Source organism: Ranitomeya variabilis, chromosome 1 (assembly GCF_051348905.1).
Source record: "Ranitomeya variabilis isolate aRanVar5 chromosome 1, aRanVar5.hap1, whole genome shotgun sequence".
In the NCBI taxonomy this organism is placed as follows: domain Eukaryota; kingdom Metazoa; phylum Chordata; class Amphibia; order Anura; family Dendrobatidae; genus Ranitomeya; species Ranitomeya variabilis.
This window is the reverse complement of record NC_135232.1, coordinates 849,553,165-849,575,947: the sequence shown is the minus strand read 5'-3', so window position 1 is coordinate 849,575,947 and position 22,783 is coordinate 849,553,165. Positions and strand designations below refer to the sequence as shown.

The 22,783-nt window shown below is 41.7% G+C and overlaps 1 protein-coding gene across 12 annotated transcripts in view; it reads right to left on the bottom strand.

Moving 5' to 3' along the window:
• Positions 1–22,783, bottom strand: part of SLC4A4 (solute carrier family 4 member 4) — a 375,082-nt gene that overhangs the window by 119,859 nt on the left and 232,440 nt on the right. For all 12 annotated transcript variants that reach the window (XM_077276704.1, XM_077276710.1, XM_077276720.1 and 9 more), the window contains exon 5: positions 4,297–4,432. In XM_077276704.1, the coding sequence (XP_077132819.1) occupies positions 4,297–4,432 (136 nt within the window). The remainder of the gene's footprint in view (positions 1–4,296; positions 4,433–22,783) is intronic.

The following is a 22,783-nucleotide window of genomic DNA, read 5'->3' as shown; positions in this document are numbered from 1 at the left end:
TTGACAACATACAGCCCGGTGCCTCATTACACACCTCATTAACCTAATCCTATAGTTATATTGTAAATAAACACACAGCTAGAATAAAGCCCTTTAATTGAAAGAATGACACAGGCTCCTTTAATGATTCTAAATTAAACCATACTCACGTCATCGCCCATACCGTTGAATCCACCATCCCCAGTAATAAAACAAAAATAAAACACAAAAATAAGAGAGAAAAAGTAGTTAGCACTCACCAAGCCCGCTGCTGAAAACAAGTCTTTATTAGGACATGGACAGGGAGAACATGATGTCTAAAGGATAACAGCTGTTTTGCGCTACATGCGCTTCCACAGAGCCCAATGATCATCGGGATCTGTGGAAGCGCATGTAGCGCGAAACAGCTGTCATCCTTTAGACATCATGTTCTCCCTGTCCATGTCCTAATAAAGACTTGTTTTCAGCAGCGGGCTTGGTGGTGAGTGCTAACTACTTTTTCTCTCTTATTTTTGGATATCATGCACTTTTTTGGTTATGCACCCCTAGTGCCCATGCAATGAGTAGGAGGTAAAGGCACTGGTACAGCATTTTTCAGCACGCTCATAGGTGATCGCGTACGACAGCAGTGCGGGTATATAATTTTTCTTCTTATTGGACTTTGTAAAAGTAAAACACAACCATATCCCTCACCTGTCCGTCATTGTATCTCACGTCATAATCCATGTCTGGGGATAATTAGTTTTTAACGTGGACGGCGCCAAGATGCGACCATCCAGGCTAAGAACCAATCAGGATTGAGCAGCATCAGTGACTAGCAGGGACATCATCGAGGTTACCGTCGGTCATTGAGGCTGCTTTCGCAGCCTGGCTCCTGATCTGCAGTGGCCTCGGTGAGAAAGCATCATGGTGCAGCACTGAGCTCAGAGAGCTCACCACAGTTCACTTTGAGAAATTTCTCGCGGTGAACTCACCGCTGCACCGAGAGGCTTTTTCTCACTCCCCTTTCTCCACACAGCCCTCCCATCACCCCCATTCTCCATACTGTCCCTCATCATCTCCCTTTCCACAAATCCCCTCATCATCCCCCTTTTCCACAAAGCCCCTCATTATACCCCCTTTTCCACAAAGCCCCTCATCCCCCTCTTTTCCACAAAGCCCCTTATCACCCCCTCTTTTCCACAAAGCCCATCACCCCCCTTTTCCACATAGCCCCTCATCATCATTTCCCTTTCTCCACTCAGCCCCTCATCATCCCCCCTTCTCCACTCAGGCCCTCATCGTCACCCTTCTCCACAAAGCCCCTCATCATCACTTTCCCTATGCAGCCCCACTCAAGTTACATAAACCCTTTCCAAAATACATCCTCAGAGCCCTCACACTCATTCCCATCTGTACATGGATCCATTGTGCAGCCCTTCAGTCCTCTCCTCACACAGCTCCATGGTGCAGCTCTTCATTTCCTTCCTCTGAACTCCAGCATCCTGAGCCCAATTTGTATGTGTGTGTGTTCTCACAGTTAGATTGTGCTGGTTTTGCTGTGTGTGCGTTATTCCATACCCGGTGCCGGCAAGCCATCTGCACTGCTCAGCAAGAAGTGATGTGAAGTGTGTGCTTTCTCATCACCTCCTGCTGCCGACTTCTTTTCATCTCATCAACCACTCCGCAGCTGAGAGAGTGGTGAGTGCAATGAGATCAATAGAAGCCGGCAGCAGCAGGTGATGAGAAAGCACTCACTTCACATCACTTGTTGCTGAGCAGTGCAGACAGCCCTCTGGCACCGTATATAGAATAACGCACTCACCAATCGGTGCACACAATCAGAACACAGGGCAGAGCAGGCACTAATGTGAAGGAGGCAGGAGTTGTGGTGCTGGTCATATTAGCTATTAGTGCACACTATCCACCCACAGATTCTAACAACCCAGACACCCCAATATGGATCACCAGAGAGCACCAAGACAAGAAAGTGTATAGAAGTTGATACTTTATTTAATACACAAACAAATAACTCAGTTTATTACATTAAAAACAAATTAAAATTAATTAAAAAATATATATATATAGCACAGGACAAAAAGATGATAATATATAGTATACAATACCGGCCACATTTATATAAAAAATCCCAGAACCTCACAACTTATATATGGACATACTCCAATAACCAAAAGTGCAAACGTGGTGCAAATAAAAATTAGCAGCAATTACAATAAAAAATAAATAATGAAAGACCCTATTTTTGGTCTAAATATTGCAGTGATATAGGGATCAAAAAAGTGCAAAAATGTGCGGAAGGATTATATGAGCAAATAAATTGCAAAGGTGCAAGGTGCTTACGGCTTTAATCAGCCGATTCAAAACCACACACTGTGTGCAAAAATATAAGGAGAGGTTTAATCAGAGATTAGACTGGTAAATACCTATGGGTGGCCGTGTCCTGTGTCTGCGTACCCCTACGCACGTTTCGGACTCTTTCCTTCGTCAGGGGGTCCACCCACAGATTGAAGTTGATACCAAATAAAGTCACTATCGAAAAAAAACTATGGAACATTCATTGTATAGGAGCTATATTTTCCCACAGAAAGCTTTAATCAGAGTTCAGAACTGTTCATGTAATGGCAGGCAGTTAATGCACTTTTAGACAAGTACATTGAGATGAACTTAGCTAGTCATTATTATTATAAAGGCCATCTGAATCCAGACTTAAAAAGCTTTCAGTCCAACAACTTTTCCTCCCAATATCACCATACACATATAGGTTTAGTTTATCCCAAGTCTGCATGTGTTCTCAATGGGAAGAGTGCAGTGTCTTATCTTCTGGATAAGTCCATATGCCCAACAATTTTTATCTCTGACATGAACCGTTTGGGAAGAGTGGGGAGACCCGAAATCAATAGGTTTGGATGGCATTATTCTAGTGTGTGTCAGAGCCTTTAAGGTTTACATCAGTTATTACAACACCACATTTCTAAGCTTTAAGTATGTATAGTTTTTTTTTAGTCCTTACTCTAGTGTACCTGTGTACCCATGAAACTATGCCCATATACTCAGCACATAAGAACACGCGATTTTAGGAATGTGATTAGCAATGAAATTGCTGAACTTTACTCTCAGAGTCCAAGAAGGGCTTGAAGAGCAACCAATTTGTGTGCCAAAATGTTTACTAATATTCTCAGAAGAAAATAAAAACCATGATATTGTTGACCTTCCAAGTATGGATCAATGTTCCAAACGTAGACTAATACAGATATTCACATTACAGCACTCCATCATACATCCCCCAGCAATGAAACTACTAAAGAAGGATGAACAGGTAAAGTTAGAGAAACCATCTTATATACCACAAATTAAATTTTTACAGAAATAGGATTGAAAAACATGTAAGATTTCCCTGACAAAGATTCAGAATCATAACAAATTCACGAAGCTTGCAACCTCTTAGCACCCACAATTTATATCAATATCAATTATTACTAAAAAGTTAGCAATTTGACATCCTGCTATTGAACAAGGAAATTGTGAATGTAAAAGAGAAAATGTTAAGTTAAAAATGTTTTTATTTAGCATATCTACACCAGTATATGGGAAACACCATCTAGTTCTTTATAACTTTGGAGTACTGCACAGATGATCTTATACAAACAATTTATGGATAAAAACAGTATATATGCTTTACATGGATGATATAATATAAAAAGGTTATCTGGGATCATAAATATTGGATTGTGTTCTATGTAGTGGTCTTGGTGGTGCTACGTTTTTCTTTTTGGATTTTTTTAGTATGCAATCGCACTATAACTGTTATATATTTCCAGCATTGGAAATCTCCAATAGTAACTCATGACAGATGACAGACAGCTCCAAAGAAGTTTTTAATCCTAGGCTCGGGCAGTTCAAAAATTGAAATAGAATCTCATGCTAATTTATCAATTCTCGCTGTGAAATAGAGCACTTAACCACTGAGTCAAGAATGCTTTATTTTGGTAATAACAATTAAAATATTATGAAACTATTTGCAAAAGTGGCCAATAGCTACCATGACCCTTCCATGTAAATTGGGCATTTGACCATGAAGTAAAGAGCTTCAATAATCCTATTACTGGCTATGAATTTATTAAGTATACTATCAGTTATTCTTTATCTAACTATGGATGTGCTAGGTTTCCTCTCCTACCATAGGCATGTCAAAAAGTAAAATAATTAAAGACTTACCGTTGTTGTTGGACCCCTATTAGACAATGACTTTAACAATTTGTGATTTTTATTTGATTATATGGAAAGTTTACAATGTAGAGGCATTTTTAAAGGTCTTACCTGGCAGTTTCCTTCCATTCCATTTCTTGTCCGTCAACAGATAAAAGTTCATCAAGCTCGGTGAAGAGCTGTGGAGGAGCTGGACCATCATCATCTTCCCCCAAGATGAAGCGGATGCGCTCTGCAGCTGGGGAGACTGTAGAGGTGAAAATGCTTCGATTAACAGCTTGGTTGATAACAAATGAAACGCGACTTTGCGCCCTCTTTGTTTCTCTACAAGCATTTAATGTGTTCTGGAGATCTTCTTTTTCAGAGGACATAATAATAATAAAGAACACCAACTCAGTTGCCTGGACCTATTTGGCTTGGTCTTAAAATGTTAATCAAGCTCTAAAGTCTACAGGACAGAATACAGTAAGTAAAGATTTTACCAACTTAATAAGCTAAGGTAAGCAAATTTAATATTTATACGGCAAGAAACCAGTTCCAACCAAACCAGCTTGGGCAATGGGACTGGATAGGAGCATCCATCTAAAGGCTCTCCACCCTCCCATGTAAAAAGTGGCATTTTCATTGGTCTGATGGTTTAGGGACTTATTACCAATATAGCAATGTTTAACAAGAGACAGCCTGCTCTTTACATGTGGAATAGGACAGAATACATTATGATAGGCATCAGTGCACTTGAAAAACACCTTGGGGTGAACTTCTACACAGCTGACGGCAGTTCTTTTTTATAATACAGTATGTTAGAAAAAAAACATTTTCTTTAATATGGTCTTTTATTTGTGTTACTACTCAACATTGTTATGGTTTTAGAAAAGTTGGAATTTATTATTTCACAATTTTGGAAAGGTTACAACTAGCTTTTATTCACCTTCAGCCCCTACGTCTAACACGGTAGCTCGTATTTCCATCACCATACTCCCAAAATGTTACAACTACAGTACATAATTTGCACAGCTAAATTATTCTGTAAGTCCTTCCCCTGGCTAATGACCTGTATCATTGACTGTAGTGAGTGCTATTTCGCTACTGTGTTAATATAAGGTCATTTGCTTTATTTCAGGGTGGAATATAAAAGTATAAAAACAGCAAATAAACTGTTGAAGCTAATGATTAGGTGGTTTGAAGGTAACACTTGCACATAAAATATTTGAAACCGTAGTAAAGAAATTCAGACCTTTCATGACTTTCTACTTGGAATGTAATCGAGAATATTACAACCCAGACTAACATATGGGACACGTTTGGTTATATTCGTTGGTGGCAGAAAATGTTTTAAAATTAAAATCAGATAATCATAAAAAGATTGAGTTTTTTCATCTGCGAAATCAAACAATTCCCAGAAAAGTGCATTTTAAATCTCCAATTATTAGTCCATTACAGTATGACAGTACTCACAGGATTAATGTCCTCTCTGCTGAAAACACAAGAGAACAGATAGCTTTATCCTTTTTTAGTTACCAGCGATGGAGGTCCATAGAGGAGAATAATAAAGTTTAACCTTTCCAGTATATTCATATTTTATATTTCTCCTGTCACATGTGTGATCAGGTTTCATTGGTTTATGGCCCATGATTTTACCAATCAAATGTAAAAAAGGGCATTTAAAAGCAGCACATCAGTTTTGTTTTCATTTCCGCACCTTTACAGCTCTATTTATGACCTTGCCTCTTAGATTTTAAGATGTTTATAGTCTCTCACAAAACATTTCATTGCTACCGTGTGACTTTAAGCATTCCAGGATTTATAGAAAGATGCCGCTAAATTCAGCCGTCAAAAAACGATTATAGCGCTCAGCAATAAACACGGGAAAGACATCATGGCAGATCACTTCACACTTACAAGATTAGCAGTGAGGGATTTTATTCGGCAAAGTTTTTGACCCATAATGTACAAATTTTAAAATATTAGTAAATTAGAGAGGTAGTTAATGTTTGGTGATTATAATTTATTTAGTTACAGAGATAGATGTCATTCTATGACATTTGGACATTTATGCAAAAGTATAAAGTTATTTACTGCACGGTAATATGTGAAATCCCAGTTTCTTGGGAAAAAAATACAAAAATTAACAATAAAAAGAATAATCTTCATCACACTCCGTTAAAAGACCTGATGATCAAAACAGAAGATTTTGACATATTTTGGATGAAAATGAATACTGGTATGAGGGTGGTTTCTCAGGTTTTTGGCTAGCCCCATTATATTCAGTGAAGGATAATTGCAATTTTACATCATTGAGGGACATATTAGACAATTTTATGCTTCCAACTTTGTGGCAACAGTTCAGGAAAGGTCAATTCCACCAGTTCAGAACACAAGTTCCATAAAGGTAAATTGGGTTTAACAAATATGGTGTGACCTGCAAGAAGACCTGACCCCATCAAACTCTCTTGGGGTGAACTAGAATGGCAACTGTGAGAAAAACCTTCTTGTTCAACATTAAAGTGAATATTTGGGTTTTATTTTTTTTCCGTGGGGCTACGCATTTGTCGGCAGGTAGTTGCACACTGCTTGCCTGTACTGCCCTGAGCTGATCCCTCCTGGATAAGAACAATCAAGGACCACTCCTGCCAGTGACTCTCCTGCTTCCAGTGACATCACGGGGCATCAGCACTGATGTCATATTGCTTGAAAGCAGTATTTCCTCTGCATTAGGCGGAGCTGGCTGTCAATCAGCAGGACATCGGCAGTGACACCCCATTGACAGAGCAGAGCCAAAACAGAAAGAATTGCTGTATTAATGTGACATCACAGGAAGCTGGAGAATTCCAGAGGCAGCAGTCCATGACCACTCTGAGTTGGGTGAGATTGGCCTAGGGCAGCACTGGCAGATAGTTAGCAACTACCTGTCGACAGCAAATATTTCCAAGAGACACTCCAAAATCTTTACATAATTGTGGAGGCTGTTTTATTTGCAAAAGAAGGCCCCATCACTATGTTAATGCACCAAGTTTTTGTAGAAAACATTAGTGTACAAAACTATGTAGACATGAAAAAAAAACATCTACAAAAAAAAAATCAAATGTACAGTAGGTGTGATGGTTAAGGCTCCTAGGGATGAGACCTTTCCTAGATAGGGTTTAGTTCTCCTGAGCCAGATTTTTTTTGTGTTGTTTTACATATGACACATACTAGAATAGTAAAGTAAATTGGTTGTTTGCATTTTAATGAGAACCTGTCAGAACGATTTTGTAATGTAAAGCAAAGACATGGCTGTAATACAGAATAAATTGATACCTTTGGTGAAGAAATCTGCTTTGTAGTTCTTTATTTTAATTTGAACTTTTCTGCTAACTAGATTTTGATGCTCATGGGGCTGGACTCTGCACTGCGTCTTCTCCTCCCTGTCTGTGATTTCTGTGATTTCCCAGCCCATGACTTTTGTCCTTGAATGAAAGGTCACTGCTTTTCCAGTGGCCTGCCTGCTCTGCTTAAAATCTCCCCTTTAAACAGAGGTAGGCATAGGAGCTAGGAAATCACAGACAGGGAGGAGAAAACCCAGCCCCTGTGCACTGAAATCTAGTTAGCAGAAAACTTCAAATGTTGATTGTTGTAGAGAAAAATTAAAATTCAGACATTCCCAGAGGGGTTACACATCACCCTCACATTGAACATATGGGATTAATTTTGGCTGAAGTTGGGAACCAATAATAACTGGGGAAGGGAGAGAGAGAGAGAGATTACACTTTCACCTCCATTGAAGGCCTCCTGCAGTGACCAGTTAATCACAACAGGAGATTTGCTCTAGGAAAAAGACAAGACTGAGATTTGTTTATGCAGAGGTGTAAGTTTGATGTTTCACATGACCCTCTTCCCATTGGAAAAAAATAAAAGTTGGTTCCAAAATGGCCGACTTCAAAATGGCCACAATGGTCACCACCCATCTTGAAAAGTTTTCCCCCTCCCATATACTAATGTACCACAAACAGGAAGTTGATATCACCAACCACTTCCATTTAGGTGTATTCATATATATGGCCCACCCTGTATATGTATGTATGTATGTATGTATGTATGTATGTATATATATATATATATATATATATATATATATATATATATATATATATATATATACTGCTCAAAAAAATAAAGGGAGCACTACAATCCCACATCCTAGATATCACTGAATGAAATATTCCAGTTGTAAATCTTTATTCATTACGTAGTGGAATGTGTTGAGAACAATAAAACCTAATAATGAACAACGTAAATCACAGCTAATATCGCACGGGGGTTTGGAGTTGGAATGATGCTCAAAATCAAAGTGGAAAATGAAATTACAGGCTGATCCAACTTAAGTGGAAATGCCTCAAGACAAGGAAATGATGCTCAGTGGTGTGTGTGGCCTCCACATGCCTGTATGATCTCCCTACAATGCCTGGGCATGCTCCTGATGAGGTGGAGGATGGTCTCCTAAGGGATCTCCTCCCAGGACCTTGACTAAACCATCCGCCAACTCCTGGACAGTCTGTGATGCAAAATGATGTTGGTGGATGGTGCAAGATGTCCCAGATGTGTTCAATCGGATTCCGATCTGGGGAACAGGCAGGCCAGTCCATAGCTTCAATGCCTTCATCTTGCATGGACTGCTGACACACTCCAGCCACATGAGGTCTGGCATTGTCCTGAATTAGGAGGACCCCAGGGACAACCGCACCAGCATATGGTCTCACAAGCGGTCTGAGGATCTCATCTCGGTACCTAATGGCAGACAGGCTACCTCTGGCGAGCACATGGAGGGCTGTGCGGAACTCCAGAGAAATGCCACCCCACACCATTTCTGACCCACTGCCAAACCGGTCATGCTGAAGGATGTTGCAGGCAACAGATCGCTCTTCACGGCATCTCCAGACTCTGTCACATCTGTCACCTGTGCTCAGTGTGAACCTGCTTTCACCTGTGAGGAGCACAGTGCGCCAGTGGTGAATTTGCCAATCATGGTGTTCTGTGGCAAATGCCAATCGTTCTGCACAGTGTTGGGCTGTGAGCACAACCCCATCTGTGGACATCGGGCACTCAGACCATGCACATTTGTGGCCTGCTGGAGGTCATTTTGCAGGGCTCTGGCAGTGCTCCTCCTGTTTCTCCTTGCACAAAGGCTGAGGTAGCGGTCCTGCTGCTGGGTTGTTGCCCTCCTACAGCCCCCTCCATGTCTCCTGGTGTAGTGGCCTGTCTCCTGGTAGCACCTCCAGCCTCTGGACATTACGCTGACAGACACAGCAAACCTTCTTCCCACAGCTTGCATTGATGTACCAGGATGAGCTTCACTACCTGAGCCACTTATGTGGGTTGTAGTGTCCATCTCATGCTACCACGAGTGTGAAAGCACAACCAACATTCAAACGTGACCAAAATATCAGCCAGAAAGCATTGGTACTGACTGAGATGTGGTCTGTGGTCCCCACCTGCAGAACCACTCCTTTATTGAGTGTGTCTTGATAATTGCCAATAATTTCCATCTGTTGTCTATTCCATTTGCAGAACACTCATGTGAAATTGATTGTCAAACAGTGTTGCTTCCTAAGTGGACAGTTTGATTTCACAGAAATTTGATTTACTTGGAGTTATGTTCTGTTGTTTAAGTGTTCCCTTTATTTTTTTGAACAGTGTATTCCATGCACTGGAATCAGAGGTGTATGTACCATGTGCTCACTATGGGTTCCACAATGACGGCTGTGGCTTCCATCCGCCCTCATCAGTCAATTACTTAAAGAGAACCTTTCTGCATGGGTTTGTAATGTAAAGACATGGCTGTAATTGTGCTGTAATACTGATTACATTGGTACCGTTAGTAAATTATCGGCGATGCGATATCTGCTACTGCACACGTGTCGGCGGCTCCATCTTGCTGGAGAAAAAAATTCTTCCTCCAATATGGCGATCGCCGACAGCTGCTTTTGCGCAGGCTCTGGTGGCCCCATCTTGGAGCAGGACATTTTTCTCTATCAAGATGGTGCCGCCTGCACTTGTGCAGTAGCAGCTATCGGATCATCAATACTTCACTAAAGGTATCAATGTAATCAGTATTGCAGTACAATTACAGCCATGTCTTTACATTATAAAACTGTGCAGAAAGGTAATCTTTAAGCCTTCTTAACTTTCTTACAGGACTAGTTTCAGGGAGGTGCAAATTGTGCAACTGTTAAGGGCCCAACTTCCCAGTTAACCTATGAGGGTTGAAATAGCAGAAGAAATCTAACACCATCCATTATGATTTCATTCTGTATGCTGGTTATATTCGGAATTTGATTTGCAGTATTAAGCTGGTAATATGACAGTTTTATATGGGAATTTTTTAGAGAGCTTTAATAAAGTAACTGATTTTTTTACTTGCGCACCAGTAGCTATAATATGTAAGCTCTATGTACAGTAACATAGTAACATAGTTAGCAAGGCCAAAAATAGACATTTATCCTTCTAGTTTAGCCTATATTCTATCATAATAAATCCCCAGATCTACATCCTCCTAAAGAACCTAATAACTGTAAGATACAATATTGTTACGCTCCAGGAAGACATCCAGGCCTCTCTTAAACTCCTCGACTGAGTCCACCATCACCACCTCCTCAGGCAAGCAATTCCAGCTTCTCACTGACATAACAGTAAAGAATCCTCTTCTATGTTGGTAGAAAATCATTCTCTCCTCCAGACGCAGAGAATGCCCCCTTGTGCCCGTCACCTTCCTTGGTATAAACAGATCCTCGGAGAGACATTTGTATCGTCCCCTTATATACTTATACATGGTTATTAGATCGCCTCTCAGTCATCTTTTTTCTAGACTATATAATCAAAATTTTGCAAATCTCTCTGGGTATTGTAGGTCCCCCATCCGCTTTAGTAATTTTGTTGTCCTCCTTTGTACTCGCTCTAGTTCCATTATATCCTTCCTGAGCACCAGTGTCCAAAACTGTACACAGTACTCCATGTGTGGCCTAACCAGGGATTTGTACAGAGGCAGTATAATGCTCTCATCATGTGTATTCAGACCTCTTTTAATGCACCCCATGATCCTGTGTGCCTGGCACTGGCTGCTCCAGGTAAGTTTATCATTAACTAGTATCCCTAAGTCCTTCTCCATGTCAGATTTACCCAGTGGTTTCCATTCAGTGTGTAATGGTGATATTGATTCCTTCTTCCCATGTGTATAACCTTACATTTATCATTGTTATACTGCATCTGCCTCCTCTCGGCCCAAGTTTCCAACTTATCCAGATCCATCTGTAGCAGAGTACTATCTTCTCTTGTATTGACTGCTTTACATAGTTTTGTATCATCTGCAAATATCGATATTTTACTGTTTAAACCTTCTACCAGATCGTTAATAAAGATGTTGAAGAGAACAGGTTCCAACACCGACCCCTGCGGTTCCCCACTGGTCACAGTGACCCAGTTAGAGAATATACCATTTATAACCACCCTCTGCTTTCTATCACTAAGCCAGTTACTTACCCATTTACACACATTTTCCCCCAGACCAAGCATTCTCATGTTGTGTACCAATCTCTTGTGTGGCACGGTATCAAACGCTATGGAAAAATCAACATATACCACGTCCAATGACTCGTCTTGGTCCAGTCTGTAGCTTACCTCTTCATAAAAACTGATTAAATTGGTTTGACAGGAGTGATTCCTCATAAACCCATGCTGATATGGAGCTACACAGCTATTCTCATTGACATAATCCAGAATAGCATCCCTCAGAAACAATTCAAAGATTTTACCAACAATAGAGATTAGACTTACTGACCTATAATTTCCAGGTGCACTTTTAGAGCCCTTTTTGAATATTGGTACCACATTTGCTATGCACCAGTTCTGTGGAACAGACCTTGTCGTTATAGAGTCCCTAAAAATAAGAAATAATGGTTTGTCTATTACATTACTTAGTTCTCTTAGTATTCGTGGGTGTATGCAATAAGGACCCAGGTATTTATTTATTTTAATCTTATTTAGCCGGTTTTGCACCTCTTCTTGGGTTAAATTGGTGACCCTTAATATAGGGTTTTCTTTGTCTCTCGGCATTTCACCTAGCATTTTATTTTCCACCATGAATACCGTGGAGAAGAAGGTGTTTAATATATTAATTGGAATCTGAATAGATGTATTTGTTAGGCATTACAAGACTAGAATGTTTGGATACCCAGCATCAATTTCAGCAAATTATATCAGTATTATTTATTATAATTACAAAGTGTATGGTAATATTTGGGACTATTTATTAAGGCAGAGATGAGGCTAAAGGAGGGCTGTGGCTACATGTGTTGCAGATGCTGCATGCCAGTTGGTAAACCACCAGGTGGTTAGTCTATATAGATATAGAGTTGAGGCAGGTAACTGACCCATGTAAAGGTTGAGCAAAGCCTAGTTTTCATCTGTTTGGAGTAGAAAGTGCCTAAGGATATGTGCCTTATAATTGTGAGAAAAACTGTCTAAACCGAAAGTTTGTTATTGGGGGTCAGGTCTACATAACTGGTTGTCCAGAGATAGACTCTTACATAATATGGTACAAATTACATCTAAAATATGTCTGCTATGTACATATGTCCTGTTACATTTCATGTATTGTGTTAGCGAGTCTGCAGGTCAACAAGCCATTGACAGGCTGAATATAATGTGCTAAAGCTAAAGAACACCACAGCCTCATGCCTTGTGCTAAAAATACAGCCATGGACTGGTCAAAGATCAAAATGTCATGTAATGGAGACTACTAATGAATGGGACATCAGCATTTAAGGGAAAATTTAACCCAGCAGCAACAATTTATCTTAAATCTGCTACAGTATGTTTTTGTGTTTTACCCATGTTTACTAAATCTAAACAAGGTCACGTCATCTCTAAGGGTATGTTTCCACGTTCAGGAAACGCTGCGTGTTTGATGCTGCGCAGAGCCGTAACGTCAAACACGCAGCGTCCAGATGTTACAGCATAGTGGAGGGGAGTTTATGAAATCCAATCTCCACTATGCGTGGTAACACGCACCCAGCGGCCCTGCGATTCCGGACATGCGGCGCGTCTTTTTAGATCGCAGCATGTCCGTATACCTTGCGGCGACACTGCGCCACTTCAAGGTAAAGCACAGGGCCCTATGTGTGGGGTGCGATGATGCGGGATGTGTGCAATGAACACATCCGGCATCATCGCGTCTGCAAAAGGGGGTGGAGCTTTGGGCGGAGCGGGTTTGCCGCTCCGTCCAAACCGCCAGCCATCCTGAACGTGGACACGTACCCTTACATGAAAAATTAATTATTTTATTTTTATTTTTTTTATTTTGCAATATATTTTTAAGCCTTCTGTACCCAAGTTATATGCATAGACTATTAAAGAAAATGTTTAATCATGCTGGATTTGGAAACTGTCAGAGAAATGTTTAGAACCTTAACTACTGATGAGCGAATGTGCTCGGATAACGTGCTGTCCTAGCACGCTTGGGTGTTATCCGAGTATCTTGGGCGTGCTTGCATATTATGCTCAAGTCTGCATGATTTGCGGCTGTCAAACAGCCACATCACATGCGGTGATTGCCTGTTTGTTAGGGAATCCCCACATGTGTTGAGGCTTTCTAAGGGTACGTTCACACAGGACTTTTTTGCTGCTTTTTTTTGCTGCTTTTTTTTATGCTAATTTTCAGCTGCTTTTTACAGTACCATTAAAGCCTATGAGATTTCAGAAATCTCATGCACACACGTTGGTTTTCTGTTTGATCAGTATTTTCTGCTTTGCTGCTTTTTTTGGACATAGGGCATGTCACTTCTTTCAGCGTTTTTTCACCCATTGACTTGAATGGGTGATGAAAAAAACGCTGCAAAAACGCTGCAAAAACGCATGTAGCATTATTTGCTGCGTTTTTTGTGCAGAAAATCATGGCCAGCAGGAAGGGATCTCACAGCCAAGAGCTTAGGGGTGTGGTTAGTGAGGTGTGAAGAGCCATTGTGAGCCATTGTGAGGTGTGAAGAGCCATTGTGAGGTGTCCTGATTGTGATCTATTGTGAGGGAGTTCCTGGTAGTAAGGTTTGAAGAGCCATTGTGAGGTGTGAAGAGCCATTGTGAGGTGTCCTAGCAGCTGAAAATTGGCATAAAAAAAAAAACTGCAGCAAAAATCTGCAGCAAAAAAGTCCTGTGTGAACGTACCCAAAAAACGCACCAAATACGCACCAAAAAAACGCACCTAAATTAGCATAAAAAAAAGCAGCAAAAAAAAGCAGCAAAAAAGTCCTGTGTGAACGTACCCTAAAGGTCACAAATCATGCAGCTGTGGGGACTCGAACATATTAGTCGAGCCCACCCGAGATACACGGATAATACCCGAGCGTGCTATTGGAGCACGTTCGCTCATCACTAATCTTAACCCTTTCTCGCCAATTTTCAATTATATATCTTCTCCTCCCCTGCTTCCAAGAGCCTTGATGTTTGCATTTCTCTGCTGACATAGACATACAAGGGCTTGATTTTTTGCAGGACAAGTTGAAGTTTTAATGACACCATTCCTTTACAATACAATGTATTGCTTAATGCCATGTTTTAAGGAGGTTTGTTTTCACAGAATTAATTCATTTTATGCTTTTTTGTGGAGTTGCAGAGACCAAAAAAAACCGCTATTCCGGTATTTCAAGTTTTTTCTTTATGGTGTTGACTTAAATTTAAATTTTGATAAATCATATCTTAGATTTTAGAACTAGACTTTATGGATGTGGTGATACCAATTACGTTTATTTTTTACATTTTCTGATATGTTTATTTTTAATATAGGAAAAAGGCGGGTAATTAAATATTTTGTTGATTTTTCTAAAGTTTTTTTTTAATACATCTAGATGATTTGGACCGATGTCCTGCAACTATTTGATTTTTTTAGAAATATAAGGGGAAATAAAGCTCACCCAATGATCGCCCAGGACCCAGAGCACGGGAAGTCTGTAGTGCAGCAAGATTAGCAATCGATCAAAGAGGTGCTCCAGCTCTTTTTGTCCCATAAAATCCATAATTTATTGAAGCAAATGCTTTAGAAACAGCATAGTAGCAAACAGCATAAATGTCACTAGCCCTACCAGGTATCAGTAAGAATAAGCAGACTCGCTTCGAACCTTGCGGTTCTTATTCATTGCCAATAGTGATGAGCGAATATACTCGTTACTCGAGATTTTTCCCGAGCACACTCGGGTGTCCTCCGAGTATTTTTTAGTGCTCGGAGATTTAGTTTTCTTTGTCTCAGCTGAATGATTTACATCTGTTAGCCAGCATAAGTACATGTGGGGATTCCCTAGCATCCAGGCAACCCCCACATGTACTTATGCTGGCTAACAGATGTAAATCTTTCAGCTCCGGCAAGTAAAACTAAATTTCCGAGCACTAAAAAATAATCGGAGGACCCCGGAGCGTGCTTGAGAAATCTTGAGTAACGAGTATATTTGCTCATCACTAATTGCTAATTTGATTTTCTGTCCTATATACTACAATAAGAAAGTATTAGAGAATATAGTAAGAAGAACAGCCTCTGATGAAGCCCAGCCACAGGCTGAATTTTAACGGGGTAGGATCAGGATTGGCATGGGGGTCTTCAGCAAACCCCCAGCTGACATGACAACCCATCAGCACTCTGTGATCACATCATGTTGTGGCTCATGGGGCAGGCTCCGTCTCTGAGCTCGCACCGCATACCCGCTGCCGACTCGCATATACAGCTTATTTTGGGAAGGGGTTCAAAGCAAACATACAGCAATAACTCTTATTCAGTGTTTCATAGAATGAATAAGCTGATTGAGAACAACTATTATAATTGTGCCCACCACACAAAATTGGACATAAAATCTGCCATTGAAAAAGCATTGTCAACAAGGTAATTAGTTAGCCCCCAATCAGTGCCCTTACCTATAAGTTAAATAAATTACCCCTATAAATATGGCATTTCCATGGCCTGACACTGTTATCAACTACATTAAAAGCATACACATTTGAGCAATCAGTAACCACATAAATAGTGGTTATCCCTTCCCAACCCAATTTGCTGAAACACGTACTTCATGCAATTATGCACAGCACTCGGAAAATAATATATCATTGGCAGATGTGCAGGTCTTTGGCCGATGCTGTCAATCCTTATCACTCCCATTAAATTTTGGACATCATTGACATTTTTGTTATGACCTGGGGCAACCTATAGCAATACAATAGTCCCCAACCTTAGCCTCCATCATATTTGACTTGTAAAATTTAGTTTGAAATCTTCTGCTTTAGAAAATAGAAGTAATGTACCAAAAGCTAAAAGGCTGCTATATACAGAAGACAAGAGAAATGTCTACAATAGTACCCAAACAGTACCGATCAGGGCCGGACTGGCCATAGGGCACTTCTGGCAAATGCCAGAAGGGCCGGTGCCAGTGGTGGGCCGCTCAATCCGCCGCCCCCGCCGTCGCATTCAACTATACCGGCGTATAGACGCCGCCCGGTACAGTTGAATGCAATGATGGAGGAGAGAGCGTCTACAGACGCTCCTCTCCCATCATTCCCCGCTCTGCCTCTGACACTGCGGGTGCGCGATGATGTCATATCATCGCACACCTGCTGTGTCCCGGGCAGACTGCAGCTGCTGAGACAGGAGCAGGAACCAGGAAGCAACGCTGGGCACGAGGAGAGGTGAGGAGAGTTTGTTTTTTTTCTGGACTGTGGGGCCATTCTCGGAGGAGGTGAGGGGAGGAAGAGAAGAGATGTGGGCTGTATATAGTTCTCTGTGGGCTGTGCTCTGTGCTGTATACTGCTGTGGGCTGTATATAGTTCTCTGTGGGCTGTGCTCTGTGCTGTATACTGCTGTGGGCTGTATATAGTTCTCTGTGGGCTGTGCTCTGTGCTGTATACTACTGTGGGCTGTATATAGTTCTCTGTGGGCTGTGCTCTGTGCTGTATACTGCTGTGGGCTGTATATAGTTCTCTGTGGGCTGTGCTCTGTGCTGTATACTACTGTGGGCTGTATATAGTTCTCTGTGGGCTGTGCTCTGTGCTGTATACTGCTGTGGGCTGTATATAGCTCTCTGTGGGCTGTGCTCTGTGCTGTATACTACTGTGTGCTCTGTGCTATATATAGTTCTCTGTGGGCTGTGCTCTGTGCTGTATACTGCTGTGGGCTGTATATAGTTCTCTGTGGGCTGTGCTCTGTGCTGTATACTGCTGTGGGCTGTATATAGTTCTCTGTGGGCTGTGCTCTGTGCTGTATACTGCTGTGGGCTGTATATAGTTCTCTGTGGGCTGTGCTCTGTGCTGTATACTACTGTGGGCTGTATATAGTTCTCTGTGGGCTGTGCTCTGTGCTGTATACTGCTGTGGGCTGTATATAGTTCTCTGTGGGCTGTGCTCTGTGCTGTATACTGCTGTGGGCTGTATATAGTTCTCTGTGGGCTGTGCTCTGTGCTGTATACTACTGTGGGCTGTATATAGCTCTCTGTGGGCTGTGCTCTGTGCTGTATACTACTGTGGGCTGTATATAGTTATCTGTGGGCTGTGCTCTGTGCTGTATGCTACTGTGGGCTGTATATAGTTCTCTGTGGGCTGTGCTCTGTGCTGTATATAGTTCTCTGTGGGCTGTGCTCTGTGCTGTATACTACTGTGGGCTGTATATAGTTATCTGTGGGCTGTGCTCTGTGCTGTATGCTACTGTGGGCTGTATATAGTTCTCTGTGGGCTGTGCTCTGTGCTGTATATAGTTCTCTGTGGGCTGTGCTCTGTGCTGTATACTACTGTGGGCTGTATATAGTTCTCTGTGGGCTGTGCTCTGTGCTGTATACTACTGTGTGCTGTATATAGTTATCTGTGGGCTGTGCTGTATATAGTACTCTGTGGGCTGTGCTGTATATAGTACTGTGTGGGCTGTGCTGTATATAGTACTCTGTGGGCTGTGCTGTGTATAGTACTCTGTGGGCTGTGCTGTGTATAGTACTCTGTGGGCTGCGCTGTATATAGTACTCTGTGGGCTGTGCTGTATATAGTACTCTGTGGGCTGTGCTGTATATAGTACTCTGTGGGCTGTGCTGTATATAGTACTCTCTGGGCTGTGCTGTATATAGTACTCTCTGGGCTGTGCTGTATATAGTACTCTCTGGGCTGTGCTTTATATAGTACTCTGGGCTGTGCTGTATATAGTACTCTGGGCTGTGCTTTATATAGTTCTCTGTGGGCTGTGCTGTATATAGTTCTCTGTGGGCTGTGCTGTATATAGTTCTCTGTGGGCTGTGCTGTATATATTACTTTGTGGGCTGTGCTGTATATATTACTTTGTGGGCTGTGCTGTATATATTACTCTGTGGGCTGTGCTGTATACTACTGTGTGGACTGTGCTGTATACTTCTACGTGGGCTGTGCTGTATACTACTGTGTGGTCTGTGCTGTATACTACTGTGTGGTCTGTGCTGAATACTGCTGTGTGGGCTGTGTTATCTACTACGCGAGCTGTGCTATAGTATGCAGGCTGTGCTGTATACTATGCGGTTTGTGCTATATAATATGCGGGCTTTGCTATATACTATGTGGATTATATTATATTCTATGGGGGAGGCCATGTTATGTACTATGTGGCTGTGTTATATACTATTGTGGGGGTATATTATATTCTATGGGGGAGGCTGCGTTATATACTATGGGGGGCTGCATTATATTCTATGGGGGGCTACATTATATATTATGGGGAGGTGGGCTGTATTATATTCTATGGGGGTTACATACTCTGGGGTGGCTGCATTATACTCTGTGGGGTGGCTGCATTATACTCTGGGGTGGCTGCATTATACTCTGGGGTGGCTGCATTATACTCTGGGGTGGCTGCATTATACTCTGGGGTGGCTGCATTATACTCTGGGGTGGCTGCATTATACTCTGGGGTGGCTGCATTATACTCTGGGGTGGCTGCATTATACTATATGTGGGCTGCATTATACTGTATCGAGGACTATGGGGAATACGTTATACTATATGAAGAACTATGGGGTGCATTATACTATGGGAAGTGAATTGTACTACATGGATTACTGTGGCGGTGCATTATACTATATGGAGCACTATGAGGATTGTATTATGCTATATGGAGGACTATGAGGATTGTATTATGCTATATGGAGGACTATGAGGAGTGTATTATACTATGTGGAGGACTGAGCAGTGTATTTTAATATATGGAGGACTATAGGGAGTGTATTATACTATATGGAGGACTATGGAGCACATTATAATATATGGAGGACTATGGGGTGTATTTTACTAAACAAGTAAAATGCTGCATATTCGGATTGTTTTTGCTGGAACAAAAAGCCTTGTTGTCAGCAGCACATTGCCAGTGTAAACTGTAGATGTGCTGCTGAAAACATGATACTGTATGGTGATCTATTAGTGATCGTTCTGTCTCATCATTATTCCTCAGCTGGTGGAAAGAGGCCGGGAAACAAGCGTTGAACAACTTCAGTATTGTCGATCAAACTCGTTTAGCGGCCTGAACTCAGCGCACGTAAATACAACAGAAAGGCTTCTGTGTGATGTGCAATATGTTAGCATTTGGGGCCCCATTTTAAACTTTGCCTAGGGCCCCACTTTGCCTAAAACCGGCCCTGCCTACAAGTGTACAAAGATATTATACAGTCACCATGTGACAAGTGGGCCTGTGTAACTTCAAATGCCAGGGCTGAATTTTAGTCCCAGTCCGGCCCTGGTACCGATGAAGTGCTGCCCTTATTACACTTTCCAGGAATATGACACCATTTATGTGAGGACTGGCGTGCCACCACTGCCATATACAATTATACAGTGTGGTCTGTGAAATATTTGTGCTGCATTTCATACCTTGTTAAAATGCCATAACGCGAGGAACATAATCTCTTCTGTGTAAAAGCTAGACAATATACAACTAACAGGTAAATGAGTAAAGATGTGGACAGCTATAAAGAGTTATAGGAAGGTGTGATCGATGGTCCTCAAGCTCGATGTCTGTACACTGTGTAAGATAAGTAATAAACTATACTAAAATATTACGGCCATGATTTATTATGACACGTGTTTTGCACCACAGTCCTAATAAATGGGAGCGCTGGATGCACCAAATATATTGACATGTGTGCACCTCATACTGAATTTTGTGCACCTTTCAATTGTCATGTGGCACCGCTAGAAATGTTACTTCAAGCGGGGACATACTTTTCTGTTTCAATTTACGCCACTTTTGCAGGGTAAAAATTTTGTTAAATTTGTCTGGCATGCTTAACAACACTCTGTCCAACCTAAGCTTTACTCACTTCTCAAAAAGTTGTCAGAGCTGGCTAGGATTGGGGTAAAAGCACAAATACAGCTCTGGCAAAAATTAAGAGACCACTGTAAAATGTTCAGTTTGTCTGATTTTTCTTTTTATAGGTATATTTTTGAGTAAAATGTAAATTGTTCTTTTAGTCTATAAACTTCTGACAACATGTCTCCGAATTTTCAAGCAAGACATTTTGGAGTTTTTTTCCGAAAAGGAGAAATGGTCAAAATTAAGAAAAATAACCAGTGCTTTCAGACCTCAAATAATGCAAAGAAAACAAGTTAACAATCTATTTATATAATTGCCTTGCAATGTTTTCATTTCCTGTTCTGTCCAAATGTCACCGTATCCCAGAATTCCAAGCGGAGGAAGTTCACCGACCGCCATATTGGGACACCCAAGTAATGGGTGTCTCAATATGGAAACTGCTGCTGGTACCAACATATTGCCAGTATTGACTTTTGCTTTCTCCCCTGCCCAGGAGCTGTGGTATGTTCTGTACATGGTCAGACACAGGGGTGAGTGTGTCTGACCGTGTACGGAGCAAACCACATCTCCTGGGCAGGGGAGGAAGCAAAACACAATACTGACATTACAGCAGGGGATCACAATGGATTCATTTTGTGAGGTAAAATATTTCACTGACTGTTTTTAAAAAATATTTTACCTCACAAAATGTATCCTCTGCGATCTCCTGCTGTAATGTCAGTATTGTCTTTTGCTTCCTCCCCTGCCCAGGAGGTGTGGTATGTTCAGTACACAGACAATTAATAATAATCATAATAATAATAATAATAATCTTTATTTTTATAGCGCCAACATATTCCGCAGCCCTTTATATCTTAACAGTTTCAAACACAACAGTCATAAGTAATAACGTTAGCAATACAATAATTAAAGCAAAATAAGATGACAGTGCTCGTGAGAGCTTACAATCTACAATGAGGTGGGGGAGATACAAAGTACAGGTGTGTTTTTACAATGATGTATTTAAAATGATGGTCCAGCCATCTTCAGGGGGTGGGGGATAGATGGGGATAGTGAATAGGCTACACACAAACATAAAATGACTTTGATTAGGCATTGTGATAGGCCGCTCTGAACAAATGTGTTTTGAGGGAGCGCCTAAAACTATGTAAATTGTGGAAGGTCCTAATATCTTGGGGTAGAGCATTTCAGAGGATTGGCGCAGCACGGGAGAAGTCTTGGAGTCGGGAGTGGGAGGTACGGATTAGTGCTGAGGTTAATCAAAAGTAATTTGCAGAGCGCAGAGGTCGGTTAGGCCGATAGACCGAAATGAGAGAGGAGATGTAAGGGGGTGCCGCACTGTGTACTTTGAATTGTATCCTGCAAAGAGCGGACGTGTCCAAGTAATGATTAGCCAGATGGACAACCCTGGCTGCTGCATTAAGGATAGGCTGGAGAGGGGAAAGTCGAGTAAGGAGGAGGCCAGTTAGTAGAGCATTGCAGTAGTCCAGGCGGGAGTGGATCAAGGTGACAGTGAGGGTTTTTGTTGTTTCCATGGTGAGAAAAGGACGGATTCTAGAGATGTTCTTTAGGTGTAAGCGGGCGAGTGGGACGAGTGGGCAAGAGATTGTATATGGGATGTGAAGGAGAGATTGGAGTCAAACATAACACCCAGACAGCGTGCCTGCTGCCGGGGTGTTGTTATGGTGTAACCTACAAAGAGGGGAATGTCAGATTTAGGGAGGTTAGTAGATGGCGGGAGCAGAAGAAATTCAGTTTTGGAGAGGTTGAGTTTCAGATAGAGAGCAGACATGGAGACTGCGGACAGTCACTGGTGTTCTGTAGTACAGCGGGAGTAAGGTCAGGGGATGACGTGTATAGTTGTGTGTCATCAGCATAAAGATGGTATTGAAGGCCAAATCTGCTGATGGTCTGTCCAATTGGGGCCGTGTAGAGGGAGAAGAGAAGGGGGCCAAGGACTGAGCCCTGAGGTACCCCGACAGTGAGAGGAAGGAGAGATGAAGTAGAGCCAGAGAACAGAACACTGAAGGAGCGGTCAGAAAGATAGGAGAACCAGGAGAGCAGTGTCCTTAATGCCTAGTAACTGGAGCCTAGAGAGTAGGAGAGGGTGGTCAACAGTGTCGAAAGCTGCAGAATGGTCGGGAAGAATGAGCAGAGAGTGGTCACCATTACATTTTGCTGTCAGAAGGTCATTGGTCACCTTGATAAGTGCCGTTTCTGTCAAATGTAGAGGGCGGAAACCGGACTGTGAAGGGTCTAGGAGGGAATGAGTGGAGAGGTAAC